This window comes from Ailuropoda melanoleuca, chromosome 8 (assembly GCF_002007445.2).
Source record: "Ailuropoda melanoleuca isolate Jingjing chromosome 8, ASM200744v2, whole genome shotgun sequence".
NCBI lineage: Eukaryota > Metazoa > Chordata > Mammalia > Carnivora > Ursidae > Ailuropoda > Ailuropoda melanoleuca.
The window spans coordinates 89261307-89279781 of NC_048225.1; the positions used below are offsets into that span (position 1 = coordinate 89261307).

At 44.7% G+C, this 18475-nt stretch overlaps 2 protein-coding genes across 2 annotated transcripts in view; one reads left to right on the forward strand and one right to left on the reverse strand.

Moving 5' to 3' along the window:
• Window positions 1-3130, forward strand: part of ACBD6 (acyl-CoA binding domain containing 6) — a 197396-nt gene extending 194266 nt beyond the window's left edge. Inside the window, exon 8 of the mRNA XM_002920795.4 lies at window positions 2842-3130. Coding sequence (XP_002920841.1) covers window positions 2842-2996 — 155 coding nt within the window. The 3' untranslated portion in view covers window positions 2997-3130. The remainder of the gene's footprint in view (window positions 1-2841) is intronic.
• A 9791-nt stretch (window positions 3131-12921) lies between these two features.
• Window positions 12922-18475, reverse strand: part of LHX4 (LIM homeobox 4) — a 44876-nt gene continuing 39322 nt past the window's right edge. The window contains exon 6 of the mRNA XM_002920796.4: window positions 12922-18439. Coding sequence (XP_002920842.1) covers window positions 18045-18439 — 395 coding nt within the window. The 3' untranslated portion in view covers window positions 12922-18044. The remainder of the gene's footprint in view (window positions 18440-18475) is intronic.

The following is an 18475-nucleotide window of genomic DNA, read 5'->3' on the forward strand; positions in this document are numbered from 1 at the left end:
TAAGCCACCCAGGCGCCCCTGCGTATTGTTCTTTTGGATTGATTTGTTAATGCTTTTTAGATATTAAGGGTATTAGCTCTTGTATGTGTTATATATGTGAACAGTTTCCCAGTTTATGATTTACCTTTATGTGTCATATTTTATGTGTGTGTGGTATAGCTGTTTTAAATTTTTACGTGTTCAAATTTATCAATTTTAGATTTCTGTGTATTCAGATTTATCAGTAATTTTCTTTATGGTGTCTGGATTTCATAGCAAGAATGGAAAAACTCGGGCCATTTTATTCAGTAAACATCATGATCACAAGCGGTGGGCCTGTGAGCTTTTCAGAAACCTCTAAAAATACTTGAAACCTGAAATAAAATATTTTTTTTGTTCTAAAAAACAAAGAAAATTGCAAAATATAATAATTAAATGTTTAACTGTAAATATAACATTATATCAGCTTCATTAATTATTAAATTTAGAGTTCACAAACATTTTTTTACAAGTCTTTGCTATGTCCTATCCCCATGAATTTCAGTGGCTCTCATTCTGTCCCTTCTTTCTATTCATGCTGACACTGGCTAATTTCAAGTCTCCTAAAATAGTCATAGTCTCCTAGTTGGTCTACCTGCCACACATTTCTAGGCTGTCCAAGGCACTCTTTTTAGAATGATCATAGTAACTCAGAGGCCAGAGTATGCCACTCCCTTCCTTAAATATGCAGACTTTAGTAGAGCACGCAGAACCACCCTTCTCAGCGTGGCCTAGTGTGGCTCTCACAGCTCTGCCTCGGTTGACTCAAGTGCACCCCCTCTGTGTTTGACTGTATGGCTTCCCAGAGCTGGCAGTCAGTTCTCGCAGCACTCCCACTGTTAGTGGTGTTTTCTCTCCGCAGTGCCTTTCTGTCTCCGCTCCCCGGAATTTTACTCTGTCCTTCAAAGCTCAGCTTACATACCACCTACTTGTGTTTTTCCTGACCACTCAGCTTCTCCACCCACCCTACCCCCACTCCTTTGCAGGTGGGTGTGGGTGGGTGTGTGTTGAGCGTCCGATTTACATATTAGCCTCCCCCTGTTGAGTAAGTTCCGCAGAGCAGGAATCTTAATGCACCCTTGACAGGACTGGAGTAGCATGTACTCAATAAAATGGCCATGAATCAAACTCCTTACCCTTCTTTCTTTCCTGGTTTTCTTTCTTTCTTTTCTTTTTTTTTTTTTTTTTTACCTTTTGTTGTTGCTGTTATGTTACATCACACAATGAATGAGCATATTAAATGTCTATGAAGAATTTAAAATGTAACTTGAAAAAAATGCACCCACCACCTAGCTTAAGAAATGGAACATTACTAATATCTTTGAAACCCCCTGGGTGTGCTTATCCAATCAGAGGGCCTTCCCTCCATCCCCTCTCTCCAAGATTAACACTATCCCAAATTTTATATTAATGATTTCCCTTATAGTTTCACTATATATTTGTCTCTCCTAACAATGGTGTTTAGTTTGGTCTATTTTTAAAATTTTGTTTAAATGGAACCATACTGTATGTATTCTTCAGACTCGCCTCTTTCCTTCAACATTATGTCCTGGAGGTACACTTGTGTGTAAAACTATAGTCCATTAATTTTCAGTGTTGTGTGGGATTTTATTGAAGAAGTAAACAGTGCTTTATTTTCACATGTTATTCTTAGTGGGCATTTGGGTTGTTGACCTGTGGGGTCTATTACGAATAGCGCCACTACACACATTCTTGCAAACGTCTCCTAGAGAACACACGCACAAGTTTCTCTGGAGTATGTAAGTAGGAGTGGGATGGCTGGGCACAGGGCCCACGTGTGTCAGGTTTAACACAGACCGGTGTCCCTGGTGGCCGCACCAGCGTGCACTCGGGCCGTCCGGAGGGGAGCTTCCCCTCCTTCAGCCCTCTTGCGTGCTTCGTATTGTCTGTTCTTAATTTCCACCTCTCTACTGGGTATGAAATGGTATCTCCGAGTTTTAATTTTCATTTCCCTGACTACTAATGTGGTTGTTCATCTTTTCATATGTTTATTGCCATTTCTGTTTCACCTTGTATGAAATGCCTGTTTTAGCCCAGTTGTTTCAGCGCATCTGATATTAATGGATCTTTGTTTCTTTGCTGATCTGCGATGCCAGCGTTGTCGTAAATCAAGTTTCCGTATATGTGCAAAAACGTGGATGGCTCTCCGTTCTAGCCCTTTGGTCTGTGTGTCCTTCCTGGGGGCGATAGGTACCATTTTCATAATGAGTCTCCGTATCTATAGGTCCTTGTCTCCTTCCTGTGCCTTGTGTGATGGGGGCCATTTGTTATTTTTTTAAATAAGTAAAACTTCTGTAAAGAGTTGGTCCAATTACTTAGGCCAGCTTTTTTTTTTTTCATTTGCAAATTTTGAAGTTTAGTTACCCATTTAACCCCCTCTTCAAAGACAAAACAAAATCTTTCCTTTTACATTTACAGTATTTTTAGCCTTTTGACATAGCCTACAAACCTGTCATTATTCTGATCAAAGTAAAATACATAAACACTATTTTTGTTCTTTCCCTCATCCCATTTTTGAGATAGAGTCTAAAAACCTCAGTTTTTTTTTTTTTAATTGTGTTTGTTTGTTTTTGTTTGCCTCTGGGCAACCAAAAAAGGTAGATTTGATTTTCCTAACCCTTGAAAACGCACTTTCACAGCCCAGTTGTCATCACAAGGCCTGATCACCCACCAGCCACGGTAACATTTCTCATTGTTCGGGATCCCTGACTGCCCAGCCCTTGCCGCTCCTGCTGGAGTGCAGTCGTGTCTCTTTGTCTCACGGTAATCTTGTTTTCATGTCTGTCAATTCTCCTCCCTCAGCTGCTGCCTGTGAGTTCTTGGACGTAGTGGAGCTACTGCTCCAGGCCGGCGCTGACCCCACACTCCGGGACCAGGACGGCTGCCTGCCGGAGGAGGTGACGGCTTGCAAAGCTGTGTCGTTGGCGTTGCAGCAGCACACGACTGGCAAGGCTTAATCAAAAGACTGGAAAAGCACAGTCTGTAACCTCAGAGAGCTTCAATGATGAAGGAAAACTGCAAAAATAATACTTCTCTTACCACCCACCTTTGGTATACATTGGCTAATAAAATCAGTTCTGAGGAACTGGGATTTTGAAGTCTCAGCAATTCATTCTCCTTGCATCCATTCCAGCAAGTACAGTTTGGTGATGAACACGGGTACTGTGCATAATACAATCCAATTCTGCTGAGCGTGCGCTGAAATTTATCACTGTTCTAGAGGGTGGGGCAAGGAGGAGACACATCGTATTTCACGATATTAAACATGGCTGCTCTTTAAAAAAAAGAAAACATATAGAAGCAAAATATGACCGACAGTGCTACACTGACAATTAGGCCAAGTTGCATGAAATCCCAGGGTGGTAGAGATCAAGTGGCATTTTGCACAGCTGGTCTGAATAGGTAGCTAAAATGTCTCTCCTTTTTGGCAGATGGAATTGAGAATATAGAGAAGAAAGAGGGGTGTTAAGAAGCAAGTAAAAGAGGGGCGCCTGGGTGGCACAGTGGTTAAGCGTCTGCCTTCGGCTCAGGGCGTGATCCTGGCATTATGGGATCGAGCCCCACATCAGGCTCCTCTGCTATGAGCCTGCTTCTTCCTCTCCCACTCCCCCTGCTGTGTTCCCTCTTTCGCTGGCTGTCTCTGTCTCTGTCAAATAAATAAATAAATAAAATCTTTAAAAAAAAAAAAAAGAAGCAAGTAAAAGAGAAAGGGTAGAATTTTGTCATAAAAGGGGTCTAGAAGTCAGAGGAATAACCAAATTTACTGAAAACCTCAAAACCTTAGATCTTAGAATAAAATTCGGCACCCTCACTTGAGGGTCAAAGCACAGATTCCAGAGAATTCACTGGTTAGGTCAAGGTTCCTTAAACTCACCTTCACAAAATGGGGAGCGATTTCCCTAGGGCCCTTTCCACTGGCTCTGATGTCCCCCATCGTCTTCGGCAGTAGTCTCTGGAAATGAGCTCAGGCCTGCACTGTGAGGCCTGTTTGAAATGTGAAATAGCCCATAATGCCCCACTGCTTAGCTGTGATTGTAGTTATTTCTGGATACCAGGAGAGCTTTTATGTTTTAATTGAAAACATAGACAAGTACACCACAGTGTTTCTTTAAAGGATTGACAAGTATGCCACTGTTGAAACTGGCTCCCTACGTTTTCCCCTTAAAGGCTCAAGAACTCCATCTGGGGAATTCCTTGACATTTCTCATTACATAAGGAAAGTAGATAGTTGTCGTAGGAAGAGAAATGAAGTAAGAAATGATTTGAGATGCAAAGATGACTATTTAAAAGATAATTTTTCCAACATGTCACTATTAAGAAAAGTAAGATAAACTTGCTTAGTGGAGCCCTTGACAGTGGACACAATTTTCATTAGCTCCACCTATACTGTCCTCCTGGAACAAGCCCCTTCAGAGCAGAAATGAGGCATATGAATGCTGCTTATTTTGTGATTTTTCTAAGCTCATTTCTTATTTTCTGAGGTGTAAACCAAAACTATTCACCAAGACTATTCATTCTTTAAACGGTCTCTTAATTATCTGTGGAAGCGACCGCATGTTAGTACATACTGAAACATTACTGTAATTCTGGTAGAGCTTTCTATTCATTATCTGTTCTTTTCCCATAATCCCAGCCACATTGCAACCTGCTGTTAAGCTAAACTCTCTCGTGTTCCACAATAATTGTGTTTTAACAAACAATATTCATTAGTTACAGTAAAAGTGACCAAGATGTTGCATTCTGCTTTCATTAATAGTACTTTGTGCGTTTTTAGGACATTAGCAAATCAAAAAATGTTTAATTCATTTCAGATTTACAGGGTAGTTATCTAAGTAGGAAGCTATCAAGGAGCTCCTTTTCTCATTTCTCTTTTGTAATTTGACCTTAAAATTTCTTTTTTTTTTTTTTAAGATTGACTTATTTATTTTAGAAAGAGAGTGTGCAGGAGGGCAGAGGGAGAGGGAGAGAGAGGGAATCTCAAGCAGACTCCCCACTGAGCAGAGCCCAACTCAGGGCTCAATCCCATGACCCTGAGATCATGCCCTGAGCCATAATCAAGAGTCGAACACTCAACCAACTGAGCCACCCAGGCACCCCTGACCTTAAAATTTCTGAGACAAGTGTTTTATAACCTGTTTTGGTACATCTAAAACTATGTAGATTGTTTTTGAGCAAAGATTATAGCTTGTTTTATATTAATTTTATTTTAAGGGCTTCAAATTTACATTCAAAGCTGTCATTAAAAACAGTCATCAACTCTACATTTTCAAGTACATTCTAAAATCATTTTCCAAAATCTCTATTCTTTTGTCACTGGTACTTGAATTTTCGAAAACCTTACTCTCGTGACAATCTATGGATCATCTCTCTGTGGCTTGAGGGAAAGATCTCATCCAGAGATATCAGAAAACTGGATCTTGCTTTGTTTTCATTCCCCTGAAATTATTGAATTATTATGTAGTGCATCACACTTCAGCCGGATCATGAGTTCCATTGGCAAAAGCTGCAATAGTTCCCACCAAGCAAAGAACACGAATTTACTGTAGCAGAAAGCAGCTAACTTCCCCAGATACACGGCGAACCATCTTTTCCTGTAGTTCAGCAGGAGAAAACCAGGACATAATTTAATTTAGCATAACTTTGGTTCCGCTATGCATAATTTTTTTTCCTAGATAGATTAGTAATGTTCAAGCCAATTAATATTTTAAAATATCCTAGAAAACCTTTTCCTGAAGGTTCGTTTCTGGTCATGACACAATAAGTATTTCAAAATAATTGTTGCTTTTTTTTTTTTTTCCTAACGTTTACTGGGATTGGAATTCAATTTACTTCATCCCTGGTTGAAACTCTCTGATTTGTTATTTTTATTGTACCTAGTATTTTATTTTTTTTTTTAAAGATTTTATTTATTTATTTATTTGACAGAGATAGAGACAGCCAGTGAGAGCGGGAACACAAGCAGGGGGAGTGGGAGAGGAAGAAGCAGGCTCCCAGCGGAGGAGCCTGATGTGGGGCTCGATCCCATAACACCAGGATCACGCCCTGAGCCGAAGGCAGACGCCCAACCGCTGTGCCACCCAGGCGCCCCTGTACCTAGTATTTTAAAAATTGGGTCTCCACTGTGTTCTCAAGCTGGAAACTAGTTCAGTTGGAGTGGTCATTAAGCAGTGGGTAACTAAAGACATTTGTCTGAGTTAGGAGAATTTACTTTTTGCTCCTTTACCACTTGAATCTTCTAGACTGTTTATAGATTGCCTTTCTATTCTTACCTCATTCTCGGTTCTCAAGAAGATAATTCTTCCTATCTTCAGGCCACCTCTGTAAATGTATGTCTACACATAAAAACATACCTAGCCCCATTTTCCTATATCCCTAAAAAATTGCAAAAGGAAATTTGTTTTCTTTTTTCTTTCCTGAAGATATTGTGATCAGAAAAACACTAGTGACTCTTTTTTATTCATGACTCCCATTCGCTTTGCCCTCCGCCAGCTAATCTAAGAGGCCCTGATTGCCTTCACAGTGGCTTTGATACATGCTAGTGAAAAATGAGGGCTAAAAAGAGAACCATGCAAATAACCATTAGAGAGGAGACAAAGAAAAATACCTGAATCATTGTTATCTTCCGAATGCTTGCATGAGTTTACTCGATCAGTGTTTTCTACTCTTGGGGAGTTCCAGACACTTTGAAAAACTATGAACCTCTTCCCTAGAATATAGTGTTGTGCATGGAATTTTGAAAAGTTCATAGATCGAAGCCCATCTGTGGACTGACTCCCCAGGGGTCTGTGGATCCCACTGAAAACCCTTTTTCCTGACTCCTTGTTACAGTGTTTCAAGAAAGAGAAATCTTTGTTGACCCTATTTTCATAGTTTTAAGTGCTCCTACCAAGCGATATGGGGTGTCGCCATGCCTATCTGAAAGAATGAGAGAAGCGCATTTTTTTTTTTTGAACCACTGACCACAATTTCAACGGTATCCTGCAGTTTATCACTGATCACCACATGGGGAAATTTTTAAAGAGAGATTGGCCAAAAAGCTGGACTCTGACATCTTTGCCCTCTGATTCTGCTGCAGGACAGAAATGAACCTGCGTGTTCAGTTCTGTATGACTAGCGATGTCTTTTCATATGCATTTAGCTTTTTTGACTTTTCAGAGTTCTTTCATGGGCATTATTTAATCTGTCATCCCTCCATAGGAATCCTATCAAGTAGGCAGCGCGGGTGTTCATTAAGGCCACTTAAACAAGGATGAATTGAAGATCCACGCAGCTTACTTAAATTGCCCAAGATCACAGAGGTGTGAGTAGTAGAGCCACAGTTAGGACCAAGTCTGCTGACTCTCAGGCCTATTAGACCACAAAACTCATTTCCTCCATTCAATCCACAGATATTTTTTCAGAGCCTGCTAAATGACGGACACTGTTCCAGGGCACTGTCGTTCCCTCTTCCCGTTGTCATGGATATTTAGAATTACATGATGTTATTTCCAGATATTGCATGAGGTATCTTGAAAAGTCTCATTGAAATTCATAAATTACTTAAAAAAACTAAATCTTTTAAACCTACTCTAACTATGTCTCAAATAAAGATGTAAGAAGTCAGCCAATTGGCCACATCTTGTTATCTCTTAGGCTCGTCAGGTAGAAGGATAGCAACCAAAGTATAATATCTGGAATTGTATCTGTTATATCCTTTTTTTTTTTAATGTTTCAGCATTTTCCAGCTAAAAGGTTGCTATAATCAAGTGAACCTTTCTATTAAATAGGTATTTCTTAGCTTCCTGCCAGGTTTAACTGCTTGGCTATGGGTTATTATTCCGTGTACAGTACGGCATCTCCGAGGGTTAATGAGCAAGGTGCGTGATTATAGCAGAGCTGAGCTTGAGTTGCAGAAGGGGTCAGTGCCCAGGCTAATACATGCTTCAATTGAACATGAAGACTTTCAGTTGTTTATTTAACATTTAACAGTCAAAACCTGAAAGCTTTCATCAGACTTCAAGTCCCCCCAAAATCCCCTTCATAAATAAATGTTTATCACAGAATAGGTATGTAACCCACCAACTACAATATAGTAATAAACATACTGAGTTTAAATATTTGTGAATGAGTCTCAAATCCCAAATCCTAAGGTATTTTGGATTAAATGTTTCAAGAGTAGTTACCATATTGTATTTGATCCATTCTAAGGCACACTTTTTTTTTGGTTGGTGACACGTAAACTAATGTGTCTTACAATCGATACGTCTTAACTTCAAGGATGTAACAGTAATTATACCTTTTGTACAAGACTCTGTGCACGAGCATCTTAATTGAACCTCAGAATAATTGTAAAAGTAGAAATAATTGGTATTTTCTCTGTTTTGCAAATGAGGGAATTAAAACTCAGAACTGTCAGGGAAACTGTCCGAGGTTCTATAAATAGAAATAGTAAGTGTGCTCATCTTTTTATGGGCTTTATTATAGGTAAAGCACTTCAATCTACATGATCTTATTTTTTTTTCAGAATCAGGGTGATTATCCAAGCATTGCGATACCAAGTCAAAAAGTTTTCCCTGCACCACATTATCAGGATAAGCTACAGTGGAAACAAAAGCAGCCATACTCAAAGGTACATTAATAATTGAGCCTCTTCATGGATTTTATATATACACATTGGACTTTGTCCTAGGGCATAAAAAGCTTTCAGTGCAATCTGTTGTAATCATGTGATTTTAAAATTACGGTCATTATTGGAGCTTTGCCATAAGCATCTGTAGTATCCTTCGTCAGAGAGATTTGGGGCCAAAGTATAGTGCTTATCAGACCGATAATAATAATCACCTTCCTTGTCGTACTCATCACCGGTTTAGCATGCACCAGCGATGGTCCATTTTTCAAATATACATTAATTGGTGTTACACTGAAGGATCGAACAGCAGAAGCTATCTAACCTCATCTCCATTCACTTGTCCTTAAAATATTCTTGTCATGTTCCTCCCTGGAAAGAAGAACTTAATGGTTTGTTCACCAGTAGTTACTGGAAATTTGTGGCTTTTCATTTCTTACTATTTTTACTTTTACTTATAAATTCTTCAAAACTTTCTTTCGTGTGTTTTGTTATATCACTTTTCTTGGCACAATTATAAATGTCGTTATCTTACATTTTTTACTGTCTCTTCTTTGGGGATTCATGTACTGAAGTCACTTCTGAAGGTGTGTCCCATCCTCCAGCAACAGGAAAGCTCCAGGGAAAGCTCCAGGCCCCAAAAGCTAGATGGGGATAGTCATAAGGTGCGTGCTAGTTTATGCTCAAGACAGAAGCTTCCTTTCCTACATGGTCTTAGAAGGAACGAACACGAGTTTGCAATAGAACCCTGAGGTTAAAGGCCAGATGGGAAACATCCCAGGAACTGCCCCTCGTCACATTTGTTTGCCTACCGGTGGAGCTCACTGCCCCCCGTTGTGGGCGTCTCTGATCAGTAGGGAAAGGCCCTGTCGGACCTGGGACTCCTGCCTGCGGTGGGTGTGAGAGCATTAGGACTGGAGCACAACCTCCCTCGGGGCCGCGGTAGGCAGCAGCAACGAATTCATCATTTACACTGCAGCCAGGATTGATTTGTCCTCTCACTTGTGTAGCAATCCTGGTTTCCATTTTCATATTTAGAAGGTAAGTTCAGTTGATGGACACTTTGTGTAATAAAAAGCTCTTTCAAAGTACGTGCGCACACAGGCTAGAGAGTGGCACCGCCGATGCCCGTGGCTTTCACGGAGTACATCTGCAGAGCCAGAGCTTAGTCCTGGACATGTTTATAGCACTTTAGCTCCGTTTGTGAGTTTGGAACCCTTCCAAAAAAAGAAGAGAAAGATATATATTATTGTTTATAATCTGCTTTATTCCGCCAAACCTTAACTGAACGGACTTGTGGATTGCTGTTTAAATCCCTCAGTGCCTTTAACTACTGATACAGAAAGTGGTTAGTGCGCATTCTAAACGAAGCTTGGCATCCACTCCAGGAAATCACTTTAATTGAGGAGCATTAAATGTTAAAATGATTCTAAAAAAATAATAAAGCCAGCACACATATTGAGTATAAAAGTCCTGGCCCCATCAGTAATATAGATTCCTGGTTACCATATCCCTCTAGCCTGAGTGAGCTTAAGCCGTGCAGTTGACAGGTGTCGAAAAAGGGACTTTCAGTTCCCTAGGTCACTATCTGCAGTCCGCCCAGGAGCTGGCCAGCAGGCAGCCAACCTTCAAGGGCTCCACGTTAGAGGAGGGGAGGGAGCTGTCAACTTTATAGATGTTTGTCTTTCTGGAATAATAAGCTGATCCCAGGTGACTAAAATAGGAGATTTAACCCCAAAGTCCTTGCCTGGGCTTTCCGTTGCTATGCTGAGGCCATCTGTTGAAACCTATTTACCATTTTAATGACCTTTTAAAAAAAAAAAAAAACTGCTTATTTCCAGCTCTAAGTGTGTGCCAAGACCACTTTTTTTGGGTCTGTATTTTATCTTTCAGGAAGTAATTCCCAGCCTTTCCAAAATCCCCAAACCCCTCCCAACCAACCGGAGATCCTGGTCCAGGGTTGGCAGCAAATGAGAGAAAGACAAACCTTAAAAACAAAAACAAAACTTTCCCCAGCTCCAGAGACAGCCCAGCCTGTATCAGTCTTGAAAATTCCGGCTGGTTCGGTGGTCTGCCCAACAACCAGAAGAACGAATAAGGCACGTGGGCACCTTTTCCTCTGAGGAGCCCCCTTCAGGAAAGGAAGAATGTGTATCCTGTCAGGGGTGTCCTGTGCCTTGTTCATTTAATTACAGAATAACATACCAGTTAATAGCATAGCAGAGTCCAGGGTTTGTGCTCAACGGGGCAGATGGCAAAAGGAAAAATCACCAAAGGAAAGGGTTCTAAAGGAAGATCCTGAAGTCACACTGGACAAAAATGAGAGAAGAAAACAAATGCAGAAGTCATACAGGGACGAGTGCTAATGCAAAAGCCCACACCCACTTTCTCCGTAAGGATGGCATCCACTCTCCTAGGGCAGGAGTGGATCATCTAGAAGATTTTTGTTTAACAGTTTGGATGGCTTATTTTTATTACTCCTTTTTGAAATATAATTTAAAATTATTTCCTTTTCTTAATGACTTGGCCCCATTTTAGAGACACTGGGGTTTTTTCTCCAGCAGCAGTGGCCACTGCCTACTTCCCCAAGGCAGCCAAACCGCACTCAGCAGCCCAGCAAGCACCCCGCCCTCCTTCGCTTGCCATCCCCTGCACCGCGGGCAGAGGACAGTATGAAGAACGCACCAGGAGTTCTAAATGATGAAACTGAAACAGGCTTCTTCTAAAGAGGTGTAGACCGTAAAGGACAATTTTGAAACTATGCCTCAAATAGCAAATCTAAGGAATTACGTTCAGATAGGTTAAGGATCACTGCTCGTGATTTTACTTCTAGTTTGGCAATCAGCTAAAATTTACAACACAATAATTAGCCTTTGATCTTACTATCCTTTTCTGATTTTAGCTGAGTCGAATCCTAGGCCCAAGGAGAAAGAAAAGCAGTGAAAACACGGAACATTGAGCCTTCATTCTCCCTCTTGAGTTTGTGTCTGACTTTAGTCTGGCCGGGGATTTCTCTCCTATATTCTTCTTGAAGCAGCTTTTTGAAAAGCCACTGTCAGGAAATCACACTGCTCAGGAGCTGGTTCCTAGTGACCAAGCCAAAGGGAAGAAAAAAAAAAAAATTAGGGAATCAGATCCCCTGCTTCCTTTGTGAGCTGAGAACGCATCTCATAATTCCAAAAAGTTACTAGCTTGGCCTCGTGGTGGCAGCTGTGCGCACAGAGCACAGAGTGGAGATGGCCCAGTGATTGTCAGCCTGATATCCTCAAAACGGTTGCCAGCCTCCTGAGAGCAAAGGCTCCGTGTAGACAGGCTGACAATGAGGGGTTTGACGGTGGAAGACTCGAGACGTGCTGTGTAGTGCGCACACTAGCCGAACTCTCGGGCCCCATCACTAGTGCCTCGGGAATGCTCAGATGAGTAATCCAACTGAGAAGCAAAAGAGCCTTCGCCGCCGCTTTGTGACTCTCCCTCTCAACCAACCAAGGGACTGGGCCAGTGGAGGAAACAAGTCCTCGCGTCCAGCACCTGCTGCCATCCTCCACCAGCACCCCCACTCCCACGGGAGGCTCTCACCTTCACCCATCCTGGCCGCCTTCCTCAGGCTCATTCCCTCTCCTGATAGCAGAGATTTGGGTCTTCGCTAAAAGACCTTCAAGCCCCCCAAGGATCTCGCTGTATGTCTGCCTGGGAGGCAGTGTCTTTCCTGTGTGACGGTGTGGACTGTGGAGCACAGCACGCATCCAGGGGTTACAGAGAGTCAGGACAAGCTGGTGGCAGCACTGGACTGCGGACGCAGGAGTCCAGAGCCCAGCCCCCCTCCCTTGCCCCCACGCAAGCTGTCCTTGTGGGCAGTGCTGCTCACAAAATAGGATGACAGAGAAGCTGACGCGCCCTCTGTCTTGAACCACTTCCCCGAGGGCTCCGGGAGAGCGAGGATCTACCACGGTGACTGAGTTTGCTGTGCCCATTCTCCCTCGGCGGACTCCATCAGCACTTGGCCAGTAGAGCTCTCTGCGGTGGTTGAAGGGCTTGTGTCTGTGGATCCAACTATAGTAGCTCCCGGCCACCCGCAGTACTGAGCGCTTGAAACAGAGCCCACACGAGGAGCAAAACTTGCAGTTTTATTGAATATGAATTAATTTAAAGGTAAATAGCCACGTGTGACTAGTAGCTGCCATATGGGGTAGTGCACCTCTGTTTGGGATCTTCTCTTCAAATAAAACCAATCACTAATGGAAAAAGCACTCTTATTTTTTCCTAGTTGGAAGCCCAGCTCTAAAGAAATCGGAGGACTGTGAGTTTTGTTGATGAAAGAAGCCGTGTTGCTTTTCCCACCCCCTTTAACCTTCGGGTTCCGCACGCCGCTAACACCCCTTGCAGAGAAGAAAGCCAAATGAAGGTTTTTCTAGAAAAGCTCATCGAGGAGCCCTATGACTCTGAGAAGGTGTTTCTATCCCTCGGTCCACCTCTTACCCAGATACAGATGTTTGCACATACTTCCTCTAGGGAGAAGATGTTTAAGTGGGAAGGACTTCTCAAATGCAGCAGGACAAACAGTAACCAAGATTATGTGGTCAGTGGGTTTTCCCTGCCCATCCCCCAAGTTTAGGAGCAGAGGATTGGGTCCCAGGAAATTGCTGCCAGAAAACCAGAGCACTTCCTCTAATCGAACCTTTATTGAGCACTTGTGGTATTCATGGCTCTAAGTCGTTCTGGCATTTGGAGTTGTATTTTGGGTTTCCTTCCAGTAGTGAAAGGACCCCATGTCAGCTCAGCTTTTTGTCCTAATTATATCAAGAGAAAAAACGTCCAGAGAACGAAAATGAAAAGCAAGACACATCTGCTTCTAAAGAATTTCCATATTTATTTGACATAATTTTACCATACACATCTCATGCCAACACACAGGAGGCATATACAAACAAACGCACCAGCTTCTGTGTTCCAAAGTCACATGGCAATAAATAGGGATGGGTGGGTCCTTTTTTTAAATTTTTTTATTTTTTCCAGGAAATGAGACTTCATGTTTCTTTTGAACTGTACAAAATTTACACTGCCAAGGGTGAGGGCAACAATCCAGAGCTTAGGGGATCTGGGGCTTTGAGGTCTGAATGCAAGTTCAGAGCAGCTTCTGGGTCCCTGCAGCCCTGAACCCACGTGTTTGGCTGAACACAGTCCTCAAGTGGGGAAGTACAAATGGTTCCTGTCTCTAGGTGGGCAGCAGACGAAAGTGGGGGTGTCCTTCTCTGTCCACCTGTGCTCTGCCTCCCTAAGGAAAGGAATGCTTGGCACACCTCCCAGACCTGCAGCTGCCTCCTCACCAGAGCTCGCAGCATGAAACTGTGCTTTCCGTGGGGTCCTACCAAGCAGTGTGTGGGTGGGATGGCTTTGCCGTGCTCTCTCTTTTTGGCTCCAGTCACCGTGTTAGAGCAGTTGGAGCAACTACCGCAAAAAGGGCCAACGGACCAATCCAAGAAAGAGAGAGCCAGTGATGTGCTTTTTTTATTTAGCTTTCAGCATGCCCAGAGCCCGTCAGCAGCAGCCAATAAAACAAAACTCATTTCCGCTTAATTGAATTTTTCTTCATCTCACGGTTTCCAATTTTTAAAGTGCAATGTTTAAAAATGACCCTCCTCAGTCCCTCCAGCCCCTGCTGGCTGAGGAGGTATGGTCATTATTTCCGTGGTTATGACCAAGTTGTCAGTCGTGGTGCATGGGAAGTGTCACATGGGAGCCTGGGGGCCAGACGTGCCCTGTCAGAGGGCTTCTGCTCAGCTGAAGCCTTAGAGCCCCTCCTGCCAGGAGGCAGTTATCTCAGGATAACCAGCTTGAGCTTCACAGCCATTAATGTCTTTTGTTCTACAGACTTCTTACACTTTTTGCAATGTGAACTTCATTATGAAGATCTAATGGCCCCAGTGATCTTATAGATTTCGTGTTTTACGCTGGCAAAAAAACAAAAACAAAAAGACCAAGTTTTAAAGACACCCGCAATGCTTTTCTTACATCTTGTTCTCTTTCCCTAATGTTTCACTGTACTCGTTCGCAGGAGTCATGTTAGCTGATTTTCATTTTATAGTCATAACTACCAGATGGGGCAGGAAAGAGAAAGCACGAAGATGGCGAGGGGTTGGCCTCGAGTTGCACAGCAAGTCCCTGCAAGGAGCCAGGCTCCCCAGCAATGTGATTTACCCAGAGGGCGGGCTTAGCCCTTGGATTTGGTATTTCCTCTATGCTTTTCTTCTCGGCAAATGTAGATTCTTCCGTAGCCGCTCAGGTCCCATTTTTGCTCATACCAGTTACCCCAGGAAACTTGGGGGCGGGGTGTTTTTCTTTCTGCCTTTAATTTGCTCCTGGATTCAGAAGCCACCTACCCTAAGGTCTACCAGCCAGGCGCTGCAGATAAGGGTTGCTGGTTCATTGCCCTCCTAGAGCCAAAGACAGACCCAAAGACAGACCCAAATATTGTAAATGCCTCTAGAAGTTCTCATTTCATTTTGATAATTCATCCCTATCGTTTTAGTAAGGAGGAAACCACTCCCATGCAGCGCCTTGTACCTCAGTACTAGACTATTACTGTCCTATTAGAGTATCACCCCAATGAGCCCGGAGGAGTGCCTTTACAGGAACCTCAAGGTGATGTTCTATTCTTCTCCCTCTCTGAGCCGCAGAAGAGCCAAGGAATCGTCTTGGCAGCGATGGCTCCCTGGTGGCCCTGGCCCACCCGTACGCTAACCTCACTTGCAAGGAGACCCACTTCCAATCTGAGGCCTCTGGTGGCTCCTCTTCTAGATGCGACACCAGTGCTTGCTGCTTTCTGGGGAGGTGGCCACAGGGAACTCGTTCAGGCCGCCCCAGGTTTCTGGCCAGTGCTCTCGAAAGGGCTCTTCAAGGCAGCCGACCCCACCACAACCGCAGGCTGCTAGCACCGTCGGCTGCACGGCTCACTGTGTGGCAGGAGACTTACGTTAGTAGCGGGAACGCGGACAGCCTCCCGTTCTCCCACCGCTGAATCGGGAGTGAGCACGAGGAAGTCACATACAAGACCAAAACCAGGTCAACTTCAGTTGATCTTTAAAAAACCAGTGGCACACAGAGAGGGGGCCTGTCTCTCTAGAGTCTGCCCTCCCGGCACTGTACGCATGACAGATGTGAAGTGCCTCTGATGTCTCATGAGTCACTAGGCCAAACAGTCAAGCCGAGATAGCGGTCTGCGTGGGACAGTGTGTCACTGGTTCACGGCCCGACACTGTCTTTCTCCTGCGTCCTGCGAGCAGCCTGCAAAGACTAGTGCATGGAAGAAGCTGTCCTCCAAAAGGACAGTCGTGTCTTCCTTTCCCTCACACGGCTTATCATCTTGCATGTGTGTCCCCGCTCCCACTCCCAGCTTCCCCACTACTGGCGAATTCCCAGGAGCAACCAGGCTGGGAGCAACCTGACACACCACCCCCCACACTGGGACCCTGAAGAAGTCTACGTTTGTGGACTTTCCAAGCAAAAATCACAGCAAAATATAATAACAGGACCAAAATATAATAACCAAAATAACGGGACAATCCGAATGGATCAGAGCAAAGGTGATCCCAGGATTTCACTGTCTACCTATTTTCAAGAAGCTTGACTGACCTCAGTTTAGTCCTGGAAAGGAGTCTAGTAGATGCAGCAGCCAAAAGAAGTGTTTTATGTCTTCCTTTAGCCTGCCCACCATGTGCCTGAATCCCGTGGTCCTCAAAAGGTGACGGAGCACTCACAGAAGGAAGGGTGCCCCATCACTTCGTGTGAAAGAAAGGCAATGCCTTCTCACCCTTCCCTACTCTCTTGTTTAAGAAAATGGAGGCTGGAACCATTTCCCAAGGGGACCGGACTGACGCCGCTCCCCCACTCCCCCACAGTGTGCCCGGGGTACTCCCTGACCCACCGAGGTGCAGTGCGTAAGGTAGGAGCTGCGGCACCACTCGCTCCCCCCGGCGGTTCCCCGTGTCGGGCCTGCAGACCGTGGGGCAGGGCGGGGGGCAGGGGCAGCTCAACAAGCCTCTGCCTCAGGCCTCAGGCTGCGTGAGATGCCAGAGCAAACCTGCAAGCTGACGGTCGTCACCGCCGCTGGCTGGAGAGCTCCGCCTTACGGAGCGCAGGCGGGGGACGCCACAGGGCCAGGCCGAGTCCAGGCAGCAGCCCAGAGAGATGCGGCCCTAGAACCACTTGGGACCCTTTGGACGCTCCCTAGCGGTTCCTCCCAACCAAGACAGGCCAAAAAGCATTACTGGCTCTTGGAAGATTCCAGAACTGTCCAATTGAGTCAGCTAGCACAGAGAAAGCTCTCGTTTTTCAAGGGCTGGGGCGGGCTGGCTGCCGGTGGGGTGGGCTCACAAGCTCATCTATCTACACCAACGCCTGCCAAACAGACTCCAGGCCGCCTCAGCCTGCGGGATGGGGAGCTCTGCGAGGCACGCCTGCTGACACGGCTAAGCGGACGGCACGTTTAAAATCCACATGCGCCTGCACGCTTGCACTGATTGTCATTCTGTTCTGTCCGTATTTTAGCTTTGATCACCTTGTAACCCACAGCCTGTCTTGTGGAATAAATGATACGAGCAAATTAAAGAGGCACAGTGTGCACCGAGGGGACTCGTCTGGCAGTTGCTGTGATGGTCCAGGGCTACTCAGCTCCAGCCTGAGTCACCTGCAAGGAAAACCACTTCTTGCCATCAGGGATTCAGTGATAGGGACGGGATTTCTAAAAAACCCAAACTGACAAATATTGTCTGGCTTGTACTTCTGGGCAGGGAAGAAGTCATATTTTTCACAGCAAAAAAAAAGAAGAAGAAGGAGAAGGGGACGTTTTCAATATCAAACGGTGGCCATCAAAGTTTTCACTGACCTTTAATAAGTGACTTTTTATTTTCAAAATTTGAGTTCAATAGGGTGGTCCAGAGATCACTTTTACTATACTCAAGGGCCATGACGCCTCTACCCCAGCAACCTCAGTTCTGGTGAGAGCAGTAGTAGTGGTTCGAGAGGCATCTCATCGGACGCACCAGTCGGAGCAGAGTTCCCAAAGGCCAAGGTGGCCTGACGGTCCCCTCGTGCTACCAAGCACCGAGCAGCCAAAGCCTGTAAGCAGGATGGGGGTAGGAAGCCACCAAGCAGCACCCTAGCGCTCCAGGCTCTGCACCCCTGTGCTGTGTTCTAAGAGGAGGCTGCCTTCCCACTACTTCCCCAGGATAACAGGGCCCTTGTGTGGTCTGGTCTCTCGCCCGCCTAGGGATCAGTGGAGGACTTCCATTGAAAATAATGGAAATTCACATTGGCGCACTTTTGATCCTTAAAAGACAAGTCTCTTTTGATCCTTGAAGATATTCTCTCAAGCCAGGACGGGTAGGGTGGGGAGGAGAGATGTTTAAAAAGGAGGATGATCCATTTCATCGAGCCAAGAGGCTGGGCTCGTTGGAAAGTCGGGATAGCCTACACTGCTTCCCGTGGAGATGTCAGAGGTGGGTCCCCCAGCCATGGCTCTCAGCGTCTGGCTCACTCCCTGCCCTGCATGCGCAATGATGCCCAAATTACTGTCCACCGTGTAATCCAGCCCATTGAGCAAAGGAGCGTGGGATGGCAGGGACGATATGGAGGAGGGAGACTGGGGGATTCCATAGGGACTCCCATCCCTCAAGTCCTGATAGGATTGTCCTGTCCCGTCCATGGAGAAGCTCCCATTCATTAACTGTCCGCCTGTAACGTCCCCCACGTTGCCATAAATCCTATTGGTGTGGCCAAGTTCTGAGAGAATTTGATCCTCTGTGGACAAAAGAACGAGATTTGTTGTCAGCCGCC